General features: G+C 37.8%; 1 protein-coding gene across 12 annotated transcripts in view; it reads left to right on the forward strand.

Annotated features, from left to right (window-relative positions):
- CRADD (CASP2 and RIPK1 domain containing adaptor with death domain) overlaps positions 1 to 18926 on the forward strand; it is a 251333-nt gene that overhangs the window by 90773 nt on the left and 141634 nt on the right. For 2 of the 12 annotated variants that reach the window (XR_004059602.1, XM_030939095.1), the window contains exon 3: positions 18217 to 18296. The exons of the other annotated variants lie outside the window; for them this stretch is intronic. Coding sequence is in view for 1 of the 2 variants with exons in the window: in XM_030939095.1 (XP_030794955.1) it covers positions 18217 to 18260 (44 nt within the window). In the remaining variant the exon portion in view is untranslated. The remainder of the gene's footprint in view (positions 1 to 18216; positions 18297 to 18926) is intronic. 12 annotated transcript variants of the gene reach the window in all.

Genomic DNA, 18926 nt, shown 5'->3' on the forward strand with positions numbered 1-18926 from the left:
GAAATTCCTCTTCATTTTTTTTTCTTTTTTGTCTGATATTTCTTTTGAATAAGGATTGAATGTTACCTACTTTTAAATGCAAAAAAAATGTAAAATTGGGAAGACATTGTCTTCTTGCTTTTTGCACAGGCAACATTTTGATTTGTGTGCATATGTATAAGTTTGGTCCCGGGCTGTGCTCACAATCCCCAAGCCCCCTGGCAGAAGGGGACTCCAGGGTCCCCCCATCTCGGGGATGACATGTGGTCAGTATAGTGTCAGGATGGTGAAGATCCACTGGCTCTGAAACCACAGAAATGTTCATGAGTATCTGCTGCTGCCTACCTGTGGCCTTCTTGTTAAATGAGAGAAATAAACCCAATTTCTTTTGGTTGTTCTATCATTCCTGCAGCCCAGAAACAAAGAGAGGGTATGGCTGGTTCAGGAAATTTTATTCAGTCTGGTGGGCAGACAGAGTGTGAAGAGCCAGCCAGGGTCTCAAGACGATGCTGGAGCCATTAGCACGGTTTACATTTTCACAGGTCTTATAAATCACATTATGGTTTTAGGATGTTTTTCCTGGGGAGTTATTTTAATCAGAGGATCAGACATGAACAGGGTTTTTTTTTTTTTTTGCTTAAGAACGGTCACTCTGGCTGCTCTGTGAGCAGTGAATTGGAAGTGACAAGACTGGGGGCAGGGAGACCTGTTTGGAGGCTATTGCACTAACCCTGGTGAGAGGTGGCCATGGCAGAGTTGCTGGAGGGAAGGGGGAGAATTCTAGAAATGTTTAGGGATACAAGAGAACAGGGCTTGATGTGGGAGATGAGAGAGAAGGAGGACTTCAGGGTAACTTCAGCATTTCCTGTTTGTGCAGCTGGTTGGTTGGTGGCGCTTTTTGATTGACAAAGGGTATACAGAAGATGGTTTCTTAGTGCTCGTATTGATAGATTTTAATACAATAAAGTCATCTCAAAGTTTCAGATACATTTCTTCATGCTCTTTCTAGGTCTTTCTTTCTTTTAAATTTTTCATGGCCACCCATGAAACCCACTTTCTCTCATTTAACAAGAAGGCCATAGGGTTTAAGAGTCTCAGTTGCTCTGGAAATGGACCTTCCTGCTAGGGAAGAGATGGTGGGATCCTTATGACAATTTTCTTCCAAATTGTGGAATGCTTTGTGATATTTAGTAATCATATTTTTGTTTTTTTGTCTACAGGGAGTGGAATTGCTTTCACAGAAATATATAAAAATTCATTTTTTCTCTCCTAATGGTTTTGTTGTGATACAAATTCTCTCAAGAAGAAATTATAGGACTTAACTTTCTGTGAGTGTGGTAAAGAGGATACATACTTCTTTATCCTCTTTATATAAATGAAAGGCATCTATCCAGTTTTGAATTATTTGGGAAAAAAATTCCCATGGAGGAATGAACTTGAGATAATTAAATTTCTCCAATTCAGAAATTCTGAATTTTTTTTTTCTTACTGGGAAAGTGGTTGAGATATGGCTGAATGGAAATTTAAAATCTTGAGCATGGTTATGCATCAGAAATCTAACATGTAGTCTAGGTCCATTCCAGAGAGCAAAACAGACTCAATATTTTTGACATTATTAATGAATAGTTTGATGCACTTGTTATGCCTGAAGGGAAACATTATTTTATCACAAATTGCCTGCAGCTCAGAGATTAAAGGGCTTTTGGAAAAGTTATTTAGAGAGAGGTCAAGCGGGAGTTACTGATTTTTTGTTTTTACAGGGAAGTTTTAGTAAATCATATTAATAGTAATAATAATAATAATGGTGTACATTTGCATAGCACTTGGCAGTTTACACTGCTCTTTGGAGTACAGGATCCATTTAGCCCTATGTGAAGTAAGCATTTTATAGATGCCGAAAGTATAGATTCAGAAAGTATACCTGAGGTTGTCTATTTCCTGGGGCGGTAATTTTTCCCAATAATCAGTAATATTCCCCATGCGTTACAATGGGATCCACAATGCAGCTGTGTGGGGAGAAGGTAAGCCTCTTTATTGAGGGTGAGAGGGCATGAGCTGGTTCCTGGATGCGCCCTCCTAGGATTGAGTTAGAATTTGCAATATTAAAAGCACAACTCCAGTCACACCTGTAGATGGTAACAAGGTGCTGGACTAAGCATGACAGGTTATTTCTCTTTTTTTCTTTTTCCAGTAAAATTTATTTATTCTTTGTCCTCATGTCTTCTGTTAGCATTCTTTGGAAAAGCATTAGTTAGTGCCACAGGTTTTAGATAAAAATTAAGGGGAAAATACTAAAGCTGAGAACGTTTTATTAAGGTTTTTTCTTCTTCTTCTGTGAATTAGTAAAAGACTGTCATGTATGATTTTAGCAGAATACCTTGATCCAGCTTGAGGAACTCCAACCAATACTCCTGGGAGGCATAATTTAAGAACCACTAACAGAAGCATTTTGAAAGTGATTGAAATTGACATTCCTTAAAAAGGTGGTTTATTGCCTTCTGAGGAACATTTGTTTAGATCTTTTTTAAATTATTCATATTTGAAGGGAAAACATTCTACAAGAAATCTTATTTTTGACATATAGCTGGTAAATATGGAAAACTCAAAATGCCTGCCTGTTCTACTTGTCATCGTTCATCCTCTGACAGCTTACACCAGTCAAGTTACTAAGTCTCTGGCTATTTTTGAGACTCTTTTTCCCCAAGCGTTCCTTAGTAAATCTTAAGATTCTGGGATTTAGCTTAGCAGACAGACTGTGCCACCATGCAGTGTCTTCTTCAGCCCTTCCTGCCCCATTGCAGTGTCTTTTGCTACACCTGATTTAGCCAAAAATGTGCAGTCCTTTAGTGATGAGAATGTAATAATGGAATACTAACATAATTAAAGATACTGCTTTTTCTGATTGAAACAAAATCTAATAGACTCCCAATTGTCACCTGTCACAGTATGCTTTTTTGAAGTTGCCCTTTGAGCTGTGTTATCTGATTTGAACTGTTCAAACTTCCTCTGGCCACACTGGGATTTTTCTCTGGCAATGCCCTGCAGTCCCTTTATTGAATTGGCAGTGCTCCTAATGCTTTTCTCTAGCTTTCATTTGACCTTCAGTAGAGGTTAAAATTAACTTCAAGGCAAAACTGGTACTGGTGATTGGTCGATTGCTTCTCTTTCTTGAGAACTGCACCTATTTCAGAAGACAGATGTTTTTAGTATTAATGGCATCAGCCATCCTTTGCTGGAAGATAAAGAGTCAGACTTTCTATTTGGAATGTAAGCTCCTGAAGACACTGAGCTTGTTTATTCAACCTTCTATTCCTAGTGCCTAGAACAGTGCCTGGAACACTGTAGAGGAAGATGTGTTGATTAAAGGAGTGAAACTTTCCTTTAGGGACTCTCAAGAGATAGCTGGCCTAACTTAGAATAGAAATGTGTGTGCCAAGGACTTGTGGTTTCAAGTAACAGATATTCAAATGGGCATGGACACATTTCCAGGATGTTCTCCCTCTCACATGTACCCAAACAGACCCTCAGGCCTTGTCCTTTCTGTCTGGTCCTAGGGAAAAAGCCCATTGCCTGTGCTTTCTAAAATATTAAATCTCACATTCACAAAGGATCTGGTTTCTGCATGTTTTTCTGTATGTTCCAAGCTCCAGCCATGTGCAAGTGATATTTGTTCATATCCTCTTCCTTCCAGAGATTGGTTGAAATATTAAACTGTTCATTTCTGTTCTTCACTTCCTTTAAGCCTTAATTGGAGCCACTTCTTCTATTGGATAAACGCCTTCCCTGGTTGGCCTCATTTCTCTCAGGTCCCTTGTTTCACTTTGTGTTTCCTCAGTTGCCAGTAGGCTGTGCTGTGATGCTTTGCATTTATTTGGTTATATCATGTATACATTTATTCTGTGTCCTCTATTAGATACTCTTGTCATTTTTTAAGCTAACATTCGTGGAGGTTTATCGTGTGTCAGGTCCTGTGTTTAGGGCTTTGGATCCTAAATTATCACATTAATTTTCACAGCAACTGTTAGCAGTAGGTGCCATTATCCCCATTTTACAGATGAGAAACCTAAGTTTTAGAGGAGAGACACACCCAAGGATGTACACCTAAGTAAATGCAGAGCTGGGGTTTGAATCTTTATGCATTTAATTTAAAAGCCTGAATCATTACATTTCACACCCACTTAGAGGAAGGCAGGGTTCATGCCATCTGCTTCCTCCAACCACTACCACTCTTCAGCAGTATGCCACAGAATGCTCTAAGCTTCTTATGACCTGAAAAGATGTAATTTTAAATGCAATCAATACAAGTCTTCCGAAGAAATACACACAAGCAAATTCAATTCAACACCACCAAAAACTCTTTCAATTAAGATAAACCAGTATTGATATTTTGGAGTATATCTTTCCTTGTTTTTTATGCAAAAGAATTAAGTATATACATTGGAAACACTCTGAAGGCTAAATGCATTCTGCTAATAAATTTCTCTTTCTTAGAACCAAAGTTGTGTGCTTACTAAGAGGCATTTTTTTTTTCTTAGTACTGTTTATGCCAATCGAACTTACTGTAATTCTGTAATCTAATTAAATATTACATAAACCAGTGAAATATGAGTATAAAAATAGAGTCGTTGCCAATAAATTAGGTTGAATGCTTTAGCAAAATGTGATGAAAACAAATCTCTAAAACAATTGCTCTAGAATTCAGAGTAGGTGGAATAACTGAAAGATTTGAAAATAAATGTTAAAAGTCACAAAGGATTCAACATTCATATTGCTTCACAAGTGTATTTAAATTTTTGTTTCATGTTAAAGAAATTGAAACTGAAAATAGAGAAGAAGATAGATTATGGATATGATTTATGCAGGAAAGATTATGTGGAATTCTAGCCAGCAAATACTCAAGTCCTCAGTGTTAAAGTTAAAATAAAATGTTTTAGGCAGCAGGTGGTTTTTTTTTTATGAATCCTCACTTTCACTAGCTTTTGAAATTAAGCAATTAACTTCTGATCCTAAATGTGTTAGATAAGAATGCTTCTACTCTATATATCTCAGAAAAGAATAACGTAATTTGCTAAGCAGCTTTTTTCACGTAATACATCATGAACATGTTTTCAAGCCAATAAATATAGATTAAGACATTTTATGGCAATATAACATATATGCAGAAAAGTACACAGATCCTAAGTGTACAGCTCAGTTTGTGATCACAAAGTGAACACATCCATTTACTGTCCCCCTACTTAGGTCAAGCAACAATATTTCCAGTACCCCCAGAAGCCTCCCATGGCCTCCTCCTCCCCACCAGAGATAATAGCTATTTTGAATCTAACATTATAATGTTTGTTTTTGAACTTTACATAAATGAAATGTCCGTAGTTTTTGATTTTTTTTACTTACTTTACTCAATATTTGTTTGTGAGATTCATCCATGTTTTTCACATGTATTATTTGTTTATTCATTCTCATTGCAGTTTATTATTTCATATGAAAGAACATACCATAATATTTACTCATTCTGTTGTTTTTGTTATATACTTTTTTTTTTTTTTTTTTTTTTTAGAGACAGGGTCTTGCTCTGTTGCCAAAGCTGGAGTGCAGTGGCGCAATCTCAGCTCACTGCAATCCCACCTCCCAGGTTCAAATGATCCTCCCCCAACTTAGCTGTCTGCGTAGCTGGGACTACAGGTATACGCAACCATGCCTGGCTATTATGTTTGCATTTTTCGTAGAGGTGGGGTTTCACCATATTTCCCAGGCTAGTTTCGGACTTCTGAGCTCAAGTGGTCCACTCGCCCCAGCCTGGCAAAATGCTGGGATTATAGGCATGAGCCACCGCGCTTGGCCCTCCATTCTATTGTTGATGGCCATTGGGGTTGTTTTTAGTTTGGGTCTATAATGCTATGAACATTCTTGTACGTGTCTTTTGGCATACATGTGCAGGTTTCAAAGTTGTTCTTTTGTGTATATGCCTTAGGAATGGAATTGGCAGGTGATAGGATATGTGTGTGTTCAGCTCTAGGGAATACTGTGAAAGTGGTTGCACTAATCTACAATACCATCATCAATTTATGTGAGTTACTGTTGTTCCCTATCTTTGGCAACACTTGGTTTTGTCTGTCTTAATTGATTTTATCTAAACTGGTAGACCTGTTATAGTCTCTTGTGATTTTAATTTGCATTTTCCTGTTGGCTTATAAGCATATTTTCGTATGTTTATTGACTATTTGGATGTCTTTTGGGTGGGTGTGTTGAAGTATTTGTTTAGTATTTGTCTCTTGCCTACTTTTCTGTAGAACTGTCAGACATTTTCTCATTTATTTGTACATTATATATTCTAGATGTAAGTTCCTTTGTTGGTTATATGTGTTAGAAATGTCTTCTTCCACTCTGTGGCTTGCCTTTCCTGCTCTCTTAATAGGGTTAATGGAGCTTCCCAATTTTAATGTTGTCCAACTTACCAATCTTTCTCTTTGTTGTTCGTACTTTTTGAGTCTTGTTCAAGAAATCTTCACTTATGCCCAAGGTCATGAAGATATCCTCCTATGTTATCTTTTATCAACTTTATTCTTTTACCTTTCACATTTAGGTCTACAGTCCACATGGAATTAATTTTCGTGTATGTTGAAAAGTTAGGGTTGAAAAGTTAGGGTTAAGTTCCGTTTTATGCTACATTAATATCCAGTTGCTCAAGCAGCACTTATCAAAAATACCATCCATTCCCCATTGCCCTGCCATACAACCTGTTTCATAACATAAATTAGATATCCATATATGAGTGGGTCCAGCTGCGGACTCCTTATTCTCTTCCACTGGTGTATTTCCCTTGAGCTAATAACACATACTTTGATTACTGTAGCTTAGTAGACTGAGGACTACATCTTCTTTTCACCAATTCCTGGAGATTCTTGGTTATTGTTGATCCTTCACATTTCCAAATGAAAATATTAGAACAGCTTCGAACAGCTTGTCAATTTCCACAAATACACACAGAGACACACTCTGATTTGCAGAGATTTTTTAATGAGATTGTTTTAAGTCTATAGATCAATTGCTTTTACAATCAAATCTCTAAGAAAATTGATGTCTTTGCAATATTGAATCTTTGTCTTTGTACATAGAGTATCTTTCCATTTATTTGGGTTTTCTGTAATTCATTCAAAGTTTTATGTTTTAGTTATTTACCTTTAACGTAATTCTTTTCAATGGCTATAGAATATTTTTTGATTAACATAAAAATTTAATTAATCTCCTTGTAAACTTATGTTGTTTTTGTTTTGTTTCATTGTTGTAAACAATGTGATTATGAACATTCACAAATATACGTATTTTAGTGCCTTTTTGTCTCCTTGGAGTTGACTGCCGAAACTGGAATTTCTGGATCATACAGCATGCACCTTCATATTCCCCAGTGAGTTCTATCATTTTAAACTCTCTCCCAGAGTTATAATATGTTCACCCACTCTTGTTGAACCTGGAGAATATCTCACTGTATTTTCCATTTGAATTTTTAAATTACTATTGACAGTGAACTAGTTTTCATCTGGCCATTTGTAGTTCTTTTGTGAATAGCCTTTTCATGGCTTTTGCTCAGTGTTTTTATATTTTTCTATTAATTAATAATTGCTCTTTCTATACCACACATAACCCCTTGTCACGTGTATTTACAACATATGTCTGTGTGATAAATGAATTAATCAGTATACTTTTGTTACTGGGGTGGACCTTTACAGAAGAGCACAAAAAGAAAACCTTGTTAAGCCTGTTTGAAATGTGATTATTCCCTGAATGTTTATGTCCTCTGCACGTTTAGGAATATCATAGCAATAGTGAACTTAGTAGCAGGGACAATCAGCAACTAAATGAAGTAGAAGAAAGATAATATAATTGCATGGAAAGAACATAGAAATTAGATCCAGAAAACTGGGTTCTAGACATGACCTCACTGCTCTTTCCCTCCATGATCTTGATTAAACCATATATTCTCTCTGAGTCTTAATGTCTTCGTCTGTATAGTGGGCACACTTATTTATCTTCCAGGTCTAAGATGAGATCGTATATGAAAAGCAATAGTGCAACAGTGAAAGTTATACCATAGAAATTATAATACCAACAAATATAGTGTAAGTGTAGCAAGTTGAATGAATGCTTTATTTAAATTATCATCTTTCGAGGTAACCTAATTTATAAAATATTCAGCCTAATGGCCATGATTCTGAGTCTGTGGTTTGTGAGTTTGTACTAATTTGCATGACTCCTTTTAGAAAGAAATGGTTTGTTGTTTGGAAAACACCGCATGTTCTCACTCATAGGTGGGAACTGAACAATGAGATCACTTGGACTCGGGAAGGGGAACATCACACATCGGGGCCTATCATGGGGAGGGGGAAGGGGGGAGGGATTGCATTGGGAGTTATACCTGATATAAATGATGAATTGATGGGTGCTGACGAGTTGATGGGTGCAGTACACCAACATGGCACAAGTATACATATGTAACAAACCTGCACGTTATGCACATGTACCCTAGAACTTAAAGTATAATAATAAATATATATATATATATATATATATATACATGTAGAAGAAATACTTTACTGCCAAAACTAAAAAAAAAAAAAAAAAAAAAGAAAAAATCAAGTTGACATCCTTTGTGACTGTTCAGAGTATGTTTGTGGTTTATTGGCTTCTAGGGCATTAGGTTTCTGTCTCCCATATTGACAGTCTTTATGAGCTCGTTAGCCACTGTTCTGGTAAAAGCCATTTTGATCTGTGATGAGGGCACTACATTAAAAGAGTATTGAAGTTGGAAATCTATATTTTGGTCCTTTCATTAGAATGTACCCTTTACAAAAGAGGCAATATGAATTTGCATTGCAAAGGATAGCTTATTTCTTTTTAGAACTCTTGAAACCAGGTAATTTATAATGTCTATGCCATAGCCTTTTATCTTCCTCTGCAAAGAAACTCTCTCTTCTGACACCTCATATTGGAAGCCGGTCTTCTTATGCCCAGAATTAATTAACATGCAAATACTTGTCTAGAGACATGGGAACAGTGCTTTTTCAATTAGCATTTAAATGTCACTCTTAATGATGTTAGATTGACTCTTTTAAGGGAAAATTAAAATACTATAGTCATCTCTGGATTATTTCCTAGAGCACATTATTGATATTTTTGAAGATATAGACTTAGTAGGAGCTTCAATCTTCTACTGTTCACAGACTGATTGAGTCAGATCCAGGGTTGGACTGGACAGTAAAGTCTGGTTGTGGCCTTCCTTTGCCTCTAGTTTCGTAGCTAGGCCTGCTTGTCGTGCCCTGTGCTGCTTCTCAGTAGCAAGTGTATTTATGTAGGAGCAGCACCTGCAGGAACTGTTTGCAACTGGGAAGGGTACCCAGGAGCAAGGAGGGAAGTGTAGAGGGGCTTTGTTAGCAATCATCTCCCCCAAAATGAAGATGAACTTTGGAGTTAGAGATGCATAGGTTCAAATGTTGCCTGTGCCACTTTGAAGCAGTGTGATGTTGAGCAAGTTGCTTCCCTTCAGTGAGACTCAATTTCCTCATCCGTAAAATATAAATAGTAATATTTACCAGTCCGGTTGTTAAGAGGGTTAAAGCTGACAGTGCATATGCAATATGTCTTACATAAGTCAGAGTAGGCTCTCTGCTGTAACAAAGAACTCCAAATCTCAGTGGTTTAACATAGGTTAGGATGTGGTTTGACTGTGTCCCTGCCCACATCTCATCTTGAATTTCCAGGTGTTGTGAGAGGGACCTAGTGGGAGGTAGTTGAATCATAGGGGCAGGACTTTCCTGTGCTGTTCTGGTGGTGCTGAATGAGTCTCACGGGATCTGATGATTATATACGGGGGAGTTTCCCTGCACAAGCTCTCTTATCTGGTCTGCTGCCGTGTGAGGTGTGCTTTCACCTTCTGCCATGATTGTGAAGCCTCCCCACCACGTGGAACTGTAAGTCCGTTAAATGTCTTTTGTAAATTGCCCAGTCTCAGATATGTCTTTATCAGCAGTGTGAAACAGACTAATACAGGTTATTTCCTGCTGGAAGAAAGGAGGGCTTTGCTCCATGCAGACATTCAGGGACCCAGACATCTTTCATCTAGTGGCCTTGTCATTTTCGAAGGCCTTGGAATTCTCATTGAATCATCTGTCTCTGACTGGCAGAGAGGGGAGAGAGTGAGCATGGATTGTGCGGGAGGCCAGGCTGGAGGTAGGGCACATTGCTTCCACTCAGATTGCATTGGCTAGAACTCATAGCCATACCTACTTTGTGAGTTGTTTTTTTATTTGTTTGTTTGTTTGAGACAGGGTCTTGTTCTGTTGCCGAGGCTCTAGTGCAATGGTGTGATCAGGCTTGACCACCTGGGCTCAATCGATCCTCCTGCCTCAGACTCCCAAGTAGCTGGGACTACAGGTGTGCACCACTATACCTGGCTAATTTTTGCATTTTTTGTAGCGATGGGGTTTCATCTTGTTGCCCAGGCTGGTCTTGAACTCTGGGCTCAAGTGATTCACCCACCTCAGCCTCCTGAAGTGCTAGGATTACAGGCGTGAGCCACTGTGCCTGGCTGCCATAGCTACTTTCAAGTGAACCTGGGAAATTTCTGCTTAAGAGAAAACCAAAATGGATTTGTTTAATAAACACGTAGTCCATCACTATGTAGTCCACCACAAACATACAGTAATACTTGTTGAATAAATGAAAGGAAGAAAAAATGAAATGAATTTTCTTCTTCATAGATTCCTAGAGTATTAGAGCTGATGGGGGCCTTGGAAGTGATAGAGGTTTTACCCCTTCTTTTATGGATGAAGAGCCTGAGGGCCTGAGGAATTTAGTGGCCAATGCAAGATCATCCAGCTGTTTAGTGGCAGGACCAGAACTTGAACCCACTTTCCCCAAATGCTGCTATTTATTCTGCATTTAATTATTTAAAATGTCATTGTTTTCTGCCATAGGGTTGCCCTTGCCTTTTGGAATGTGAAGATGGGTTAGGAGGTGGGAGGGGGGTTAAGGATGTTATTCTGATTATTATAGGTAGACTTCAGTTTTCTTTGGGGAAGGAGAGGTTTGGTATTTTAGGGTAGTAGGATAGATATACCCTCAGGGCTGGAGGCTCTACAGCTTCTCAGTAATTTGTACTGAGAGTGAAAATTAATCTTGACTCACTCACTCATGTGTTTAAATAGCTTTTCTTTAGTCCCATTCTATGTGTGACAGATCATCCAAGGTTATATGGATGCAATGATTAGTAAGACTGGGATGTTCACAGCCTAAGGAAGGTGTCAAATATTTACACAATAATGACTAAATGAAATGAGGAGCAAGGAAGCAACAAGGTGGAAGGGACCAGCTGCTAGGGTCGGGGAGGGAGAGGGCATAAGGAAAGCTTCATGGAGGCAGGGTCTTGAAGAATGAATCACAGTTTGTTGGGAATTTGATCTGTCCTGAAATACACACACTTGTGTTTGTGTAGTTGGTGTAAATAACCTTGACTAGTTGTGGATGTGCATTGAGAAAAATGAAAGAAAAAAACTGACAAAAACCCAAAATGATGATCAGTGCTCCTGTGAGCATTTGTTACCCACATTTACCATTCATCTATGATTTTGTCAAGTTTTTATCAGTAAATAATTAATAAAATAACCTTCCGGATACAGCTCAAACATCAACAAGCAATATTTTATCACATGCCAGCAAGTTTTAGACCCAATGTGCCCAATAGTTTTTGGTTGGGTACCTGCCCTTAGAATTTGTAGGGGCAGGGGTAAGATGCATGAAATAACAGTAAACTAAGTACCAGTATGAAGAGGAGGGCACACTCCTGTGTAGAGGATGTGCAAACACTTATATAGGTTTGGATTAGGAGTCCTGGTTTTCAGAAAGGTTTCTGTGAGATGTACTATTTAGAGCTGAGTTTTGTAGGGTTGATGGACATGCTTAGGAGTTGGCATCTCAAGTATAGTTACTAAATAGTGGTGAAAGAGCATGGGTTACTCTATGGTCTGGCAAAGAGGATTTTTGGAGGAGGGGGATTGAATGAAAGTTTTATAGTTAATAAGTGGCAGAGCTTGGCTTAGTAGCCTGGGCTTGTCTGACATCTTTCTTCCATGGCACCATAGTGCCTTGCTGAGAATGTACGTAGGAGTCAGAATTCTATGATGCTTTCCATTTGGAGATTAGAGTCAGGGTTGCCAGGGGTCGATTATGAAACAGGTGATGTTCATTTTCAGCATCATTAGCTCCTCTTTGGTGTGTCTCTTCTCTCCTTGGCATTCATTTTCTCACACCCTTCCCAACTGATTCACAGTAGGGTTTCAGAGGACTCCAGGAAGTATTTCTATTATTTTAAAATATACATTTTAAATTCTAAAAGTATCCTTATAGTAACAATTCAAGTTGTACAAAAAGGAGATGAAATGCAAAGTAATTTTCTCTTTCTGTAAAACCTTTAATCCTCATCTTTAAAGAAGTATCTTTTCAGAAATTTTATATGGACATTCAAGCACGCACAATATATCTGCTTTTATCTGAGAGAACTCATTTAATATATGTATTTTCTGTAATTTGATATATTTAATTAATGTATGGAACAGTCTTTCATACGATTATATAGTTCTACCTTATTTTATTTTAATCACCAGAATAGTGGTTCACTGTACTGCTTTTCCGTGATTCTTATGGAACAGTATTTAAATTTCTTTTCTTAATGTCTGCATTTATTATGCACTGTGCTGCAGAGAACATCCTTATAGTGATCTGCAAACTTGTAAAGTGGTTATTTGTAGGGGACTTGCAATGGAATTTCTAGGTTGAAGAGTGTGTGTGTTTAAAATTTTGATAGATATTGGGGAATTGTCCTCCAGAAAAGCAGTACCATTTTCATTCTATTCACAGGGTATGTGAATGCCTGTTTCCTAAGCCTTTTTCTTTTTAAATAGGACTTAAGACCAGAGAAGAAGAGACAAAGAGCAGAGTGGGTACTAAAAATAAGTGGTGGCCAAGAGAAATAAAAACACAGGTTCACACAAAAACTTGTATATAGCAGCATTATTTATAGCAGCCAAGCAGTGGAAACAGCCCACTGTTCATCAAGTACTGAATGGAGTGTTATTCAGCAAGAAAGACTACAATGTGGATAACCTTTGAAAGCATGCTGCTAAGTGAAATAAGTCAGTCATAAGATACCACGCATACTTATGTGAAATATCCATATAGGCAAATCCATAGAGACAGAAAGCAGATAGTGGTTGCTTAGAGCTGGAGGTGGGGAGGATTTGGGAAATGACTCCTGATACGTAAAGGGTTTCTTTCTGGAGTGATAGGAGTGTTCTAAAATTAGATTGTGGTGATGGTTGCACAACTCTGAATATATTAAAAAACCATGAATTGCACACTTTAAATGGGTGAATTTTACAATATGTGAATTTTATGTCATTAAAACTATTTTAAAAAATAAGTGGTGGCAGAATGCATGGTATGGGATGGAAAGGATGAGGATATGGTCATTCTCATGAGTCTGTGGTTCAGGTAGGAAGACAGTGCCATAGCCAGCGAGGCAGGGAAGGTGGGGGAAGGTGTTCTGCCAGGCTTTGCTGAGCCAGGTATTCAGGTGGCTGATGACAATCAGCAATAGGGGTGGATGGTGGAGTTTTTTCCCCTAACAGAATAGAGGCAAGAGGCAGTTGATGCCCTAGACAGGGTCAGAACTGAGGTTAGTACACTGAATTTCTGACTTGTTGTTCTTGTTCAGTCCTTCGAATACACAGAAGATACTGTTCTCCTGGAAGACAGTAATAGTTTCCTTTGTTGACCTAGAAATGCCTGCTGTGCTCCAGCATTTGGAAAAGGAAGGTCAGAGAGAGGAAGCTGAGCTCAGCTGCTGAGTCAAGGAAAAGAGAAGGAAGACCTCGGGGTCACCAACGAAGATGAGGCCCTCATTTGTGAATAAGTGTAGTCAGTTTTAAATTTAGCAATTAAGCTCTTTCTGCATAGTGGAAGTGACTGTTCTTTTGGAATGTGCTTGCTAGTAAATATCATAAGAATGTTTAAAAGGAAGTTATGATTTTAAGTGACCTCTGAGTTGTGCTGATGGATAAAATTTAGCTCAATGGAACGAGGGTTAATCTCACAGTATACCCTGAAAATTAAAGACAAATCAACACACTTTTTGACCAAAGCCCGTTTTTCCTGGTGCTTGCAGCTTTTTGAACTTGCCCCTTGCTTCTGATTCCCTGTCATCGTGGCTCCATAGCATACACTAAATCAAACCATGACCTCTAAATCTTCTTAGTTATTTTCAGGTCCAAGGTTTTCAGCTTCAGAAAGAATAGAGGTCTCTGTGGTTCCATTTTGAAGATTTTTGGGTGGCTACTGCTCAGTTTGGTATAGAAGCCCAAGACAGTCCATGTGTAGTTCAGTATTGACCTAATAGCAGAATAATTTTGGACCAAACAGATGTCCTTTTTTTTGTCACTGTGTTTGATTAACTATCCTGGATATGCTTTATTCTCTAAAAACTTCATTTTAGAAAATACCATGGTTATCAAACAAAACAACTAGTCTTTGTGCTTGATTAGAACATAAACAGGAATCTCACCCACTTTTAAACCTTTCCAAGAAATAACTTTTCCTCTGATTTTATTTTGAATTGCTAAAAAACTTTTAGCAGGGAGAGAAATTTTAGTTGATGATTCAGAGCGCGAGGGAAAGGAAGCGAGGGATTCTGGCATATGTGCACGAGTTGAATGACAACTGGTGGATATTTTTATATTTATTGCTATTCTTAGCCTAAGGCCTGGAGCTGAGTAGGGAGTAACTAAGCTTAGCTATACTTATTAGACTTAGAGATTTTACTTTGTTCATGTCAATGTCAAGGCCTTTGGGAAAACTTTGGTATGCTTAACTGATTTCTTGAAATACAGTCTTTCTGTCATGTAATTTCCTCTCATTCGGTACATGAAGAATAAAATGTTGACAGGTTAAACTGCAAGACAATTTAAGTTGCTGTTTGTTTTTGTCTATTAGCCAAATCTTAACCCACTATTCTTAGCCATACAGGGTTTTTTTTGTTGTTGGTGGTTTTTTTTTTTTTTTTTTTTTTTTTCTTTTTGGGTTTGAATTCTTTCTCCTAAATACATTTTAAAGATAATTAGTTATGGCCTGTATTAGAATTTCTTTTTGTGTTCTTGTGTTAGGATTCTCTAAGTAGCAATGAATTCACAGGAGAACTCAACAGTGTAAGAGCAAGGTGTTTCCACCACTTACTGAGTTGGGGTATAAGCTTTTATCCTTTGCCAGCCCCTGTAGAAATTGTGACTGTGAACTGCCATGACTTAACTTCAAAACACAGCCTGTTCTCTTGTCAGTGGAGCCAAAATATTATGCCTGAACAACGATTATAGGTTAGTATATACAAGTGAATAAGAGTCTTATTTTGTTGGATTCTGATACTACACACACTTAGATTCAGCTAAATATCAAAATTGCCACAGCAAAGATATAGTCATTGATGAGGACTTTAATTCTATCCAATGTCTGATCAATGTTTCATTCCATAGAAACATAGATGTTTCAATCCAGAAAAGCCTTTCTGTTTTTTAAACCACAGATTGAGGAGGCAATGAGATGAAAATACTACTCCAAACTTAGTTCTAACTACCTAGAAAAATTTTTTATTGAAGTAGAATTGACTAAAACCTTGGGCGGGAGTAAACATGATAGTATTGTTTGGCAACTTCAAAAGAAAGAAAAGTTGGGCATAACCAAATGGTAGTGGTGATTTTAGGAAAATATATTTCAAAGGAAAAATAACAGGGATTTTTCAACATATAGAGACTTGAAAAGAGCGTAAAAAATAAAAACAAGAAAGGGAAATAGAGAAATAAAAAGAAAGGAAAATTTCTGAAGCAAAATCATCTTTTGAGGGAATGAGGAAAAAGAGAGAATTTTTTTTTTTTTTTTTTTTTTGGAGACAGAGTCTCGCTCTGTCACCCAGGCTGGAGTGCAGTGGTGCAATCTCGGCTCACTGCAACCTCCAACTCCTGGGTTTAAGCGATTCTCCTCCCTCAGCGTCTGGAGGAGCTGGGACTACAGGTGCCCAACACCATGCCTGGCTACTTTTTGTATTTTTTGGTAGAGAGAGTTTCACCATGTTGGCCAGGCTGGTCTCGAACTCCTAACCTCGGGTGATCTGCCTGCCTCAGCCTCCCAAAGTGCTGGGATTACAGGCCTGAGTCATCGCGCCTGGCCCAGGAACCATTTTAAGAACAAGGAATTTTTGATGGGCTTGGATATTGAGAGAACATGTATAGAAGATTGAAAGACAAGCACATGAAAGGAACAAATTCAGAAGAGTGGTGTAAACTGGTAAGAAAATATCTGCAAAGCAGAAGTTCAGACTGAGCTGAAGCTGAAAAGAATGTTAAAGACAACAAGAAAGCGCTCTTTAAAGCTATGCTCAAAACAAGAAAAACAAGTAAAGGCTAAGCTCATTGCTTGGGGCAGATAGAATAATGTTAAAATATGACGAAAAACAGACCTACTCAACTATTTGGCTTCTCTCTTTCTCTATTAAAGATGATGATGTTCAAACTGGAATGTGTAACATAAACATAGTTAAGGATAAATTGAAGCATGCAAGATAATGACAATAATAGTTGTGACTACAATTTCTTGAGGTTCTATTCAGGACCGAGTAGTGTAAAAGAGAATTTAGTTGCTTTTTAAAGTACTTACTGGCGGTTGTGCACAGCAGGTATTACTGTTATCAATCCCATTTACAGATGAGAAAACCGAGGCACAGGAAGATTTAATGACAAACCTGAAGTTACACAGTCAGTAAGTGATGGGCTGGAATTCAGATCCAGGTCTGACTAACTTCACAGCCTGGCTCTTTTCACTGAACTCCCTGACTCCCATACCTGTCACATCTAGTATTTTCAACAGGATTGCATTTTTTTGGTTTAAATTATATTGTAAAGCACATAAAACACATGCCAGTAGATGTTATTGAAGAGCCACTGTGTGTAATTGGTGTGAAACAAGGAAAATGGAATATCAAAATGATAAACAACATATAAAGACTTTCTTGATTACTTTTTTTTTTTTTTTTTGAGACGGAGTCTCCTCCTTCTGTTGCTGTTGCCCAGGCTGGAGTGCAATGGTGTGATCTTGGCTCGCTGCAACCCCTGCCTCTCATGTTCAAGTGATTCTCATGTCTCAGCCTCCCGCATAGTTGGGATTACAGGCACATGCCACCATGCCCAGCAATTTTTTTTTTTTTTTGTATTTTTAGTAGAGACAGGGTTTTGGTGTGTTGGCCAGGGGGTCTCGAACTCCTGACTTGAAGTAACCCACCCGCCTCAGCCTCCCAAAGTGCTGGGATTACAAGTGTGAGCCACCATGCCCAGCCTCTTGATTACTTTTTTTAAAGGTTCTTTTTGAACCATCTAAAGCAAAGTCATCAAAGAGACTGCTGGGATTGTGTCAGAATGATTCAGAAGCCAACCTGAGGGGACCCCCCCAGAGGGCAAAGATGAGACAGTTTGAGCATCAAAAGGATAGAAATATATAAAAATATATAAAAGTCCATGAGTTTATGACAAAATTCTAAAGACACAAGACAATAAAACAAACAAAAAAATCTCTCATTTGTCACTTCTGAGATTGTTAGGGCACCAAGTAATTGTTCTGAAAGTGGATTTAAACAGGAGATCTCACATCCACCCCTGCTTTCCTATTTACTTTATAGAGAATTACAGCTAATAAGTGCAGAAGGGTGCTAGGAAAGTTTTAAAAACCTACAGTTTTGTAGGATCTAATGAAATAAGGGAGCTAAGCAACAACAATTAATGAATGATAAAATCATCAGGTAAAATTGGTGCTATCTAACAGAGAATCAGGCTGATAACACTTGAGCGCACTGATCCGTCTCCATATCACTAAAAGTGGAATAGCTGAACATTAGTTATGCTCCTCCAATGTGATCTGATAGAAAAGTAACAGCACCACCTGTGAAACAGTCTTACCCACATCCCCTCCCTCAATGAGACTGAAACAGAATTTCATCAAACATCCACATCTAACTCTTAATACCAGGTTATAGGAAATACGGGAGACAGAGGAACATGCTAAACACAACTACAAGGGTACAGATCAGCCAATGCCTGAATGTAGGAAGTTCTACAAAACAAGTGACCTATTTTTTTTTTTTTTTTTTTTCAGTGTATAAATGCTATGAGAAAAAAGTGGAGATGGGGAACTGTTAAGTTAAAAGACTTAAGGGACCTGTAAACCAATTGCAGGTATGAATTTTGTTTGGAACTCGATTTGAACAACTAAAAAAATGCCTTTTTTTAAAACATGCAAAAATGAAACATACTCTGTTTATTACATATTACTAAGGTATTATTGGTAATTTTATTGAGTTGGTGGTATTGTGAGTTTTAAAAGCCCTTATCTATTTAGAAGCACTTATTAATGAATTTACATGAGGCCTAAGACTTTCTTTAAAAAAATACTCCTTCAAAAGAAAAAAGGTATGTGTATAGGGGAATAGGTGAAATCAGAATGGTAAAAGGTAGTAATTGTTGAAGCTTGGTGATAGGTTCTTGGGGGTTCTTTACACTTTCCTCCCTACTTCATTATGTATGGAAAATTCACATAATAAAAACAGTGAAGTATTCTATTTGAGAGGCAGAATTTTGGCAGAAGGCCTGAGTTATAACCCAATTTGTATAGCTTGGGGAGAGAGTCACTGCTACTCTCTCCTTTTTTTGCCTCTTTCCTTTTTACTTTCCTTCTATTTCTTAAGAAATCATTTGCTGGGCCACGTTTTCCCCCGGGGACTGTCCTGGTACCACCAGCCTTCCAAGGTATAAGTATAAGTATTATTATTATTATTATTATTATTATCATTTTACAGATGAGGAAAT

The sequence above is a fragment of the Rhinopithecus roxellana genome, chromosome 10 (genome assembly GCF_007565055.1).
Source record: "Rhinopithecus roxellana isolate Shanxi Qingling chromosome 10, ASM756505v1, whole genome shotgun sequence".
In the NCBI taxonomy this organism is placed as follows: domain Eukaryota; kingdom Metazoa; phylum Chordata; class Mammalia; order Primates; family Cercopithecidae; genus Rhinopithecus; species Rhinopithecus roxellana.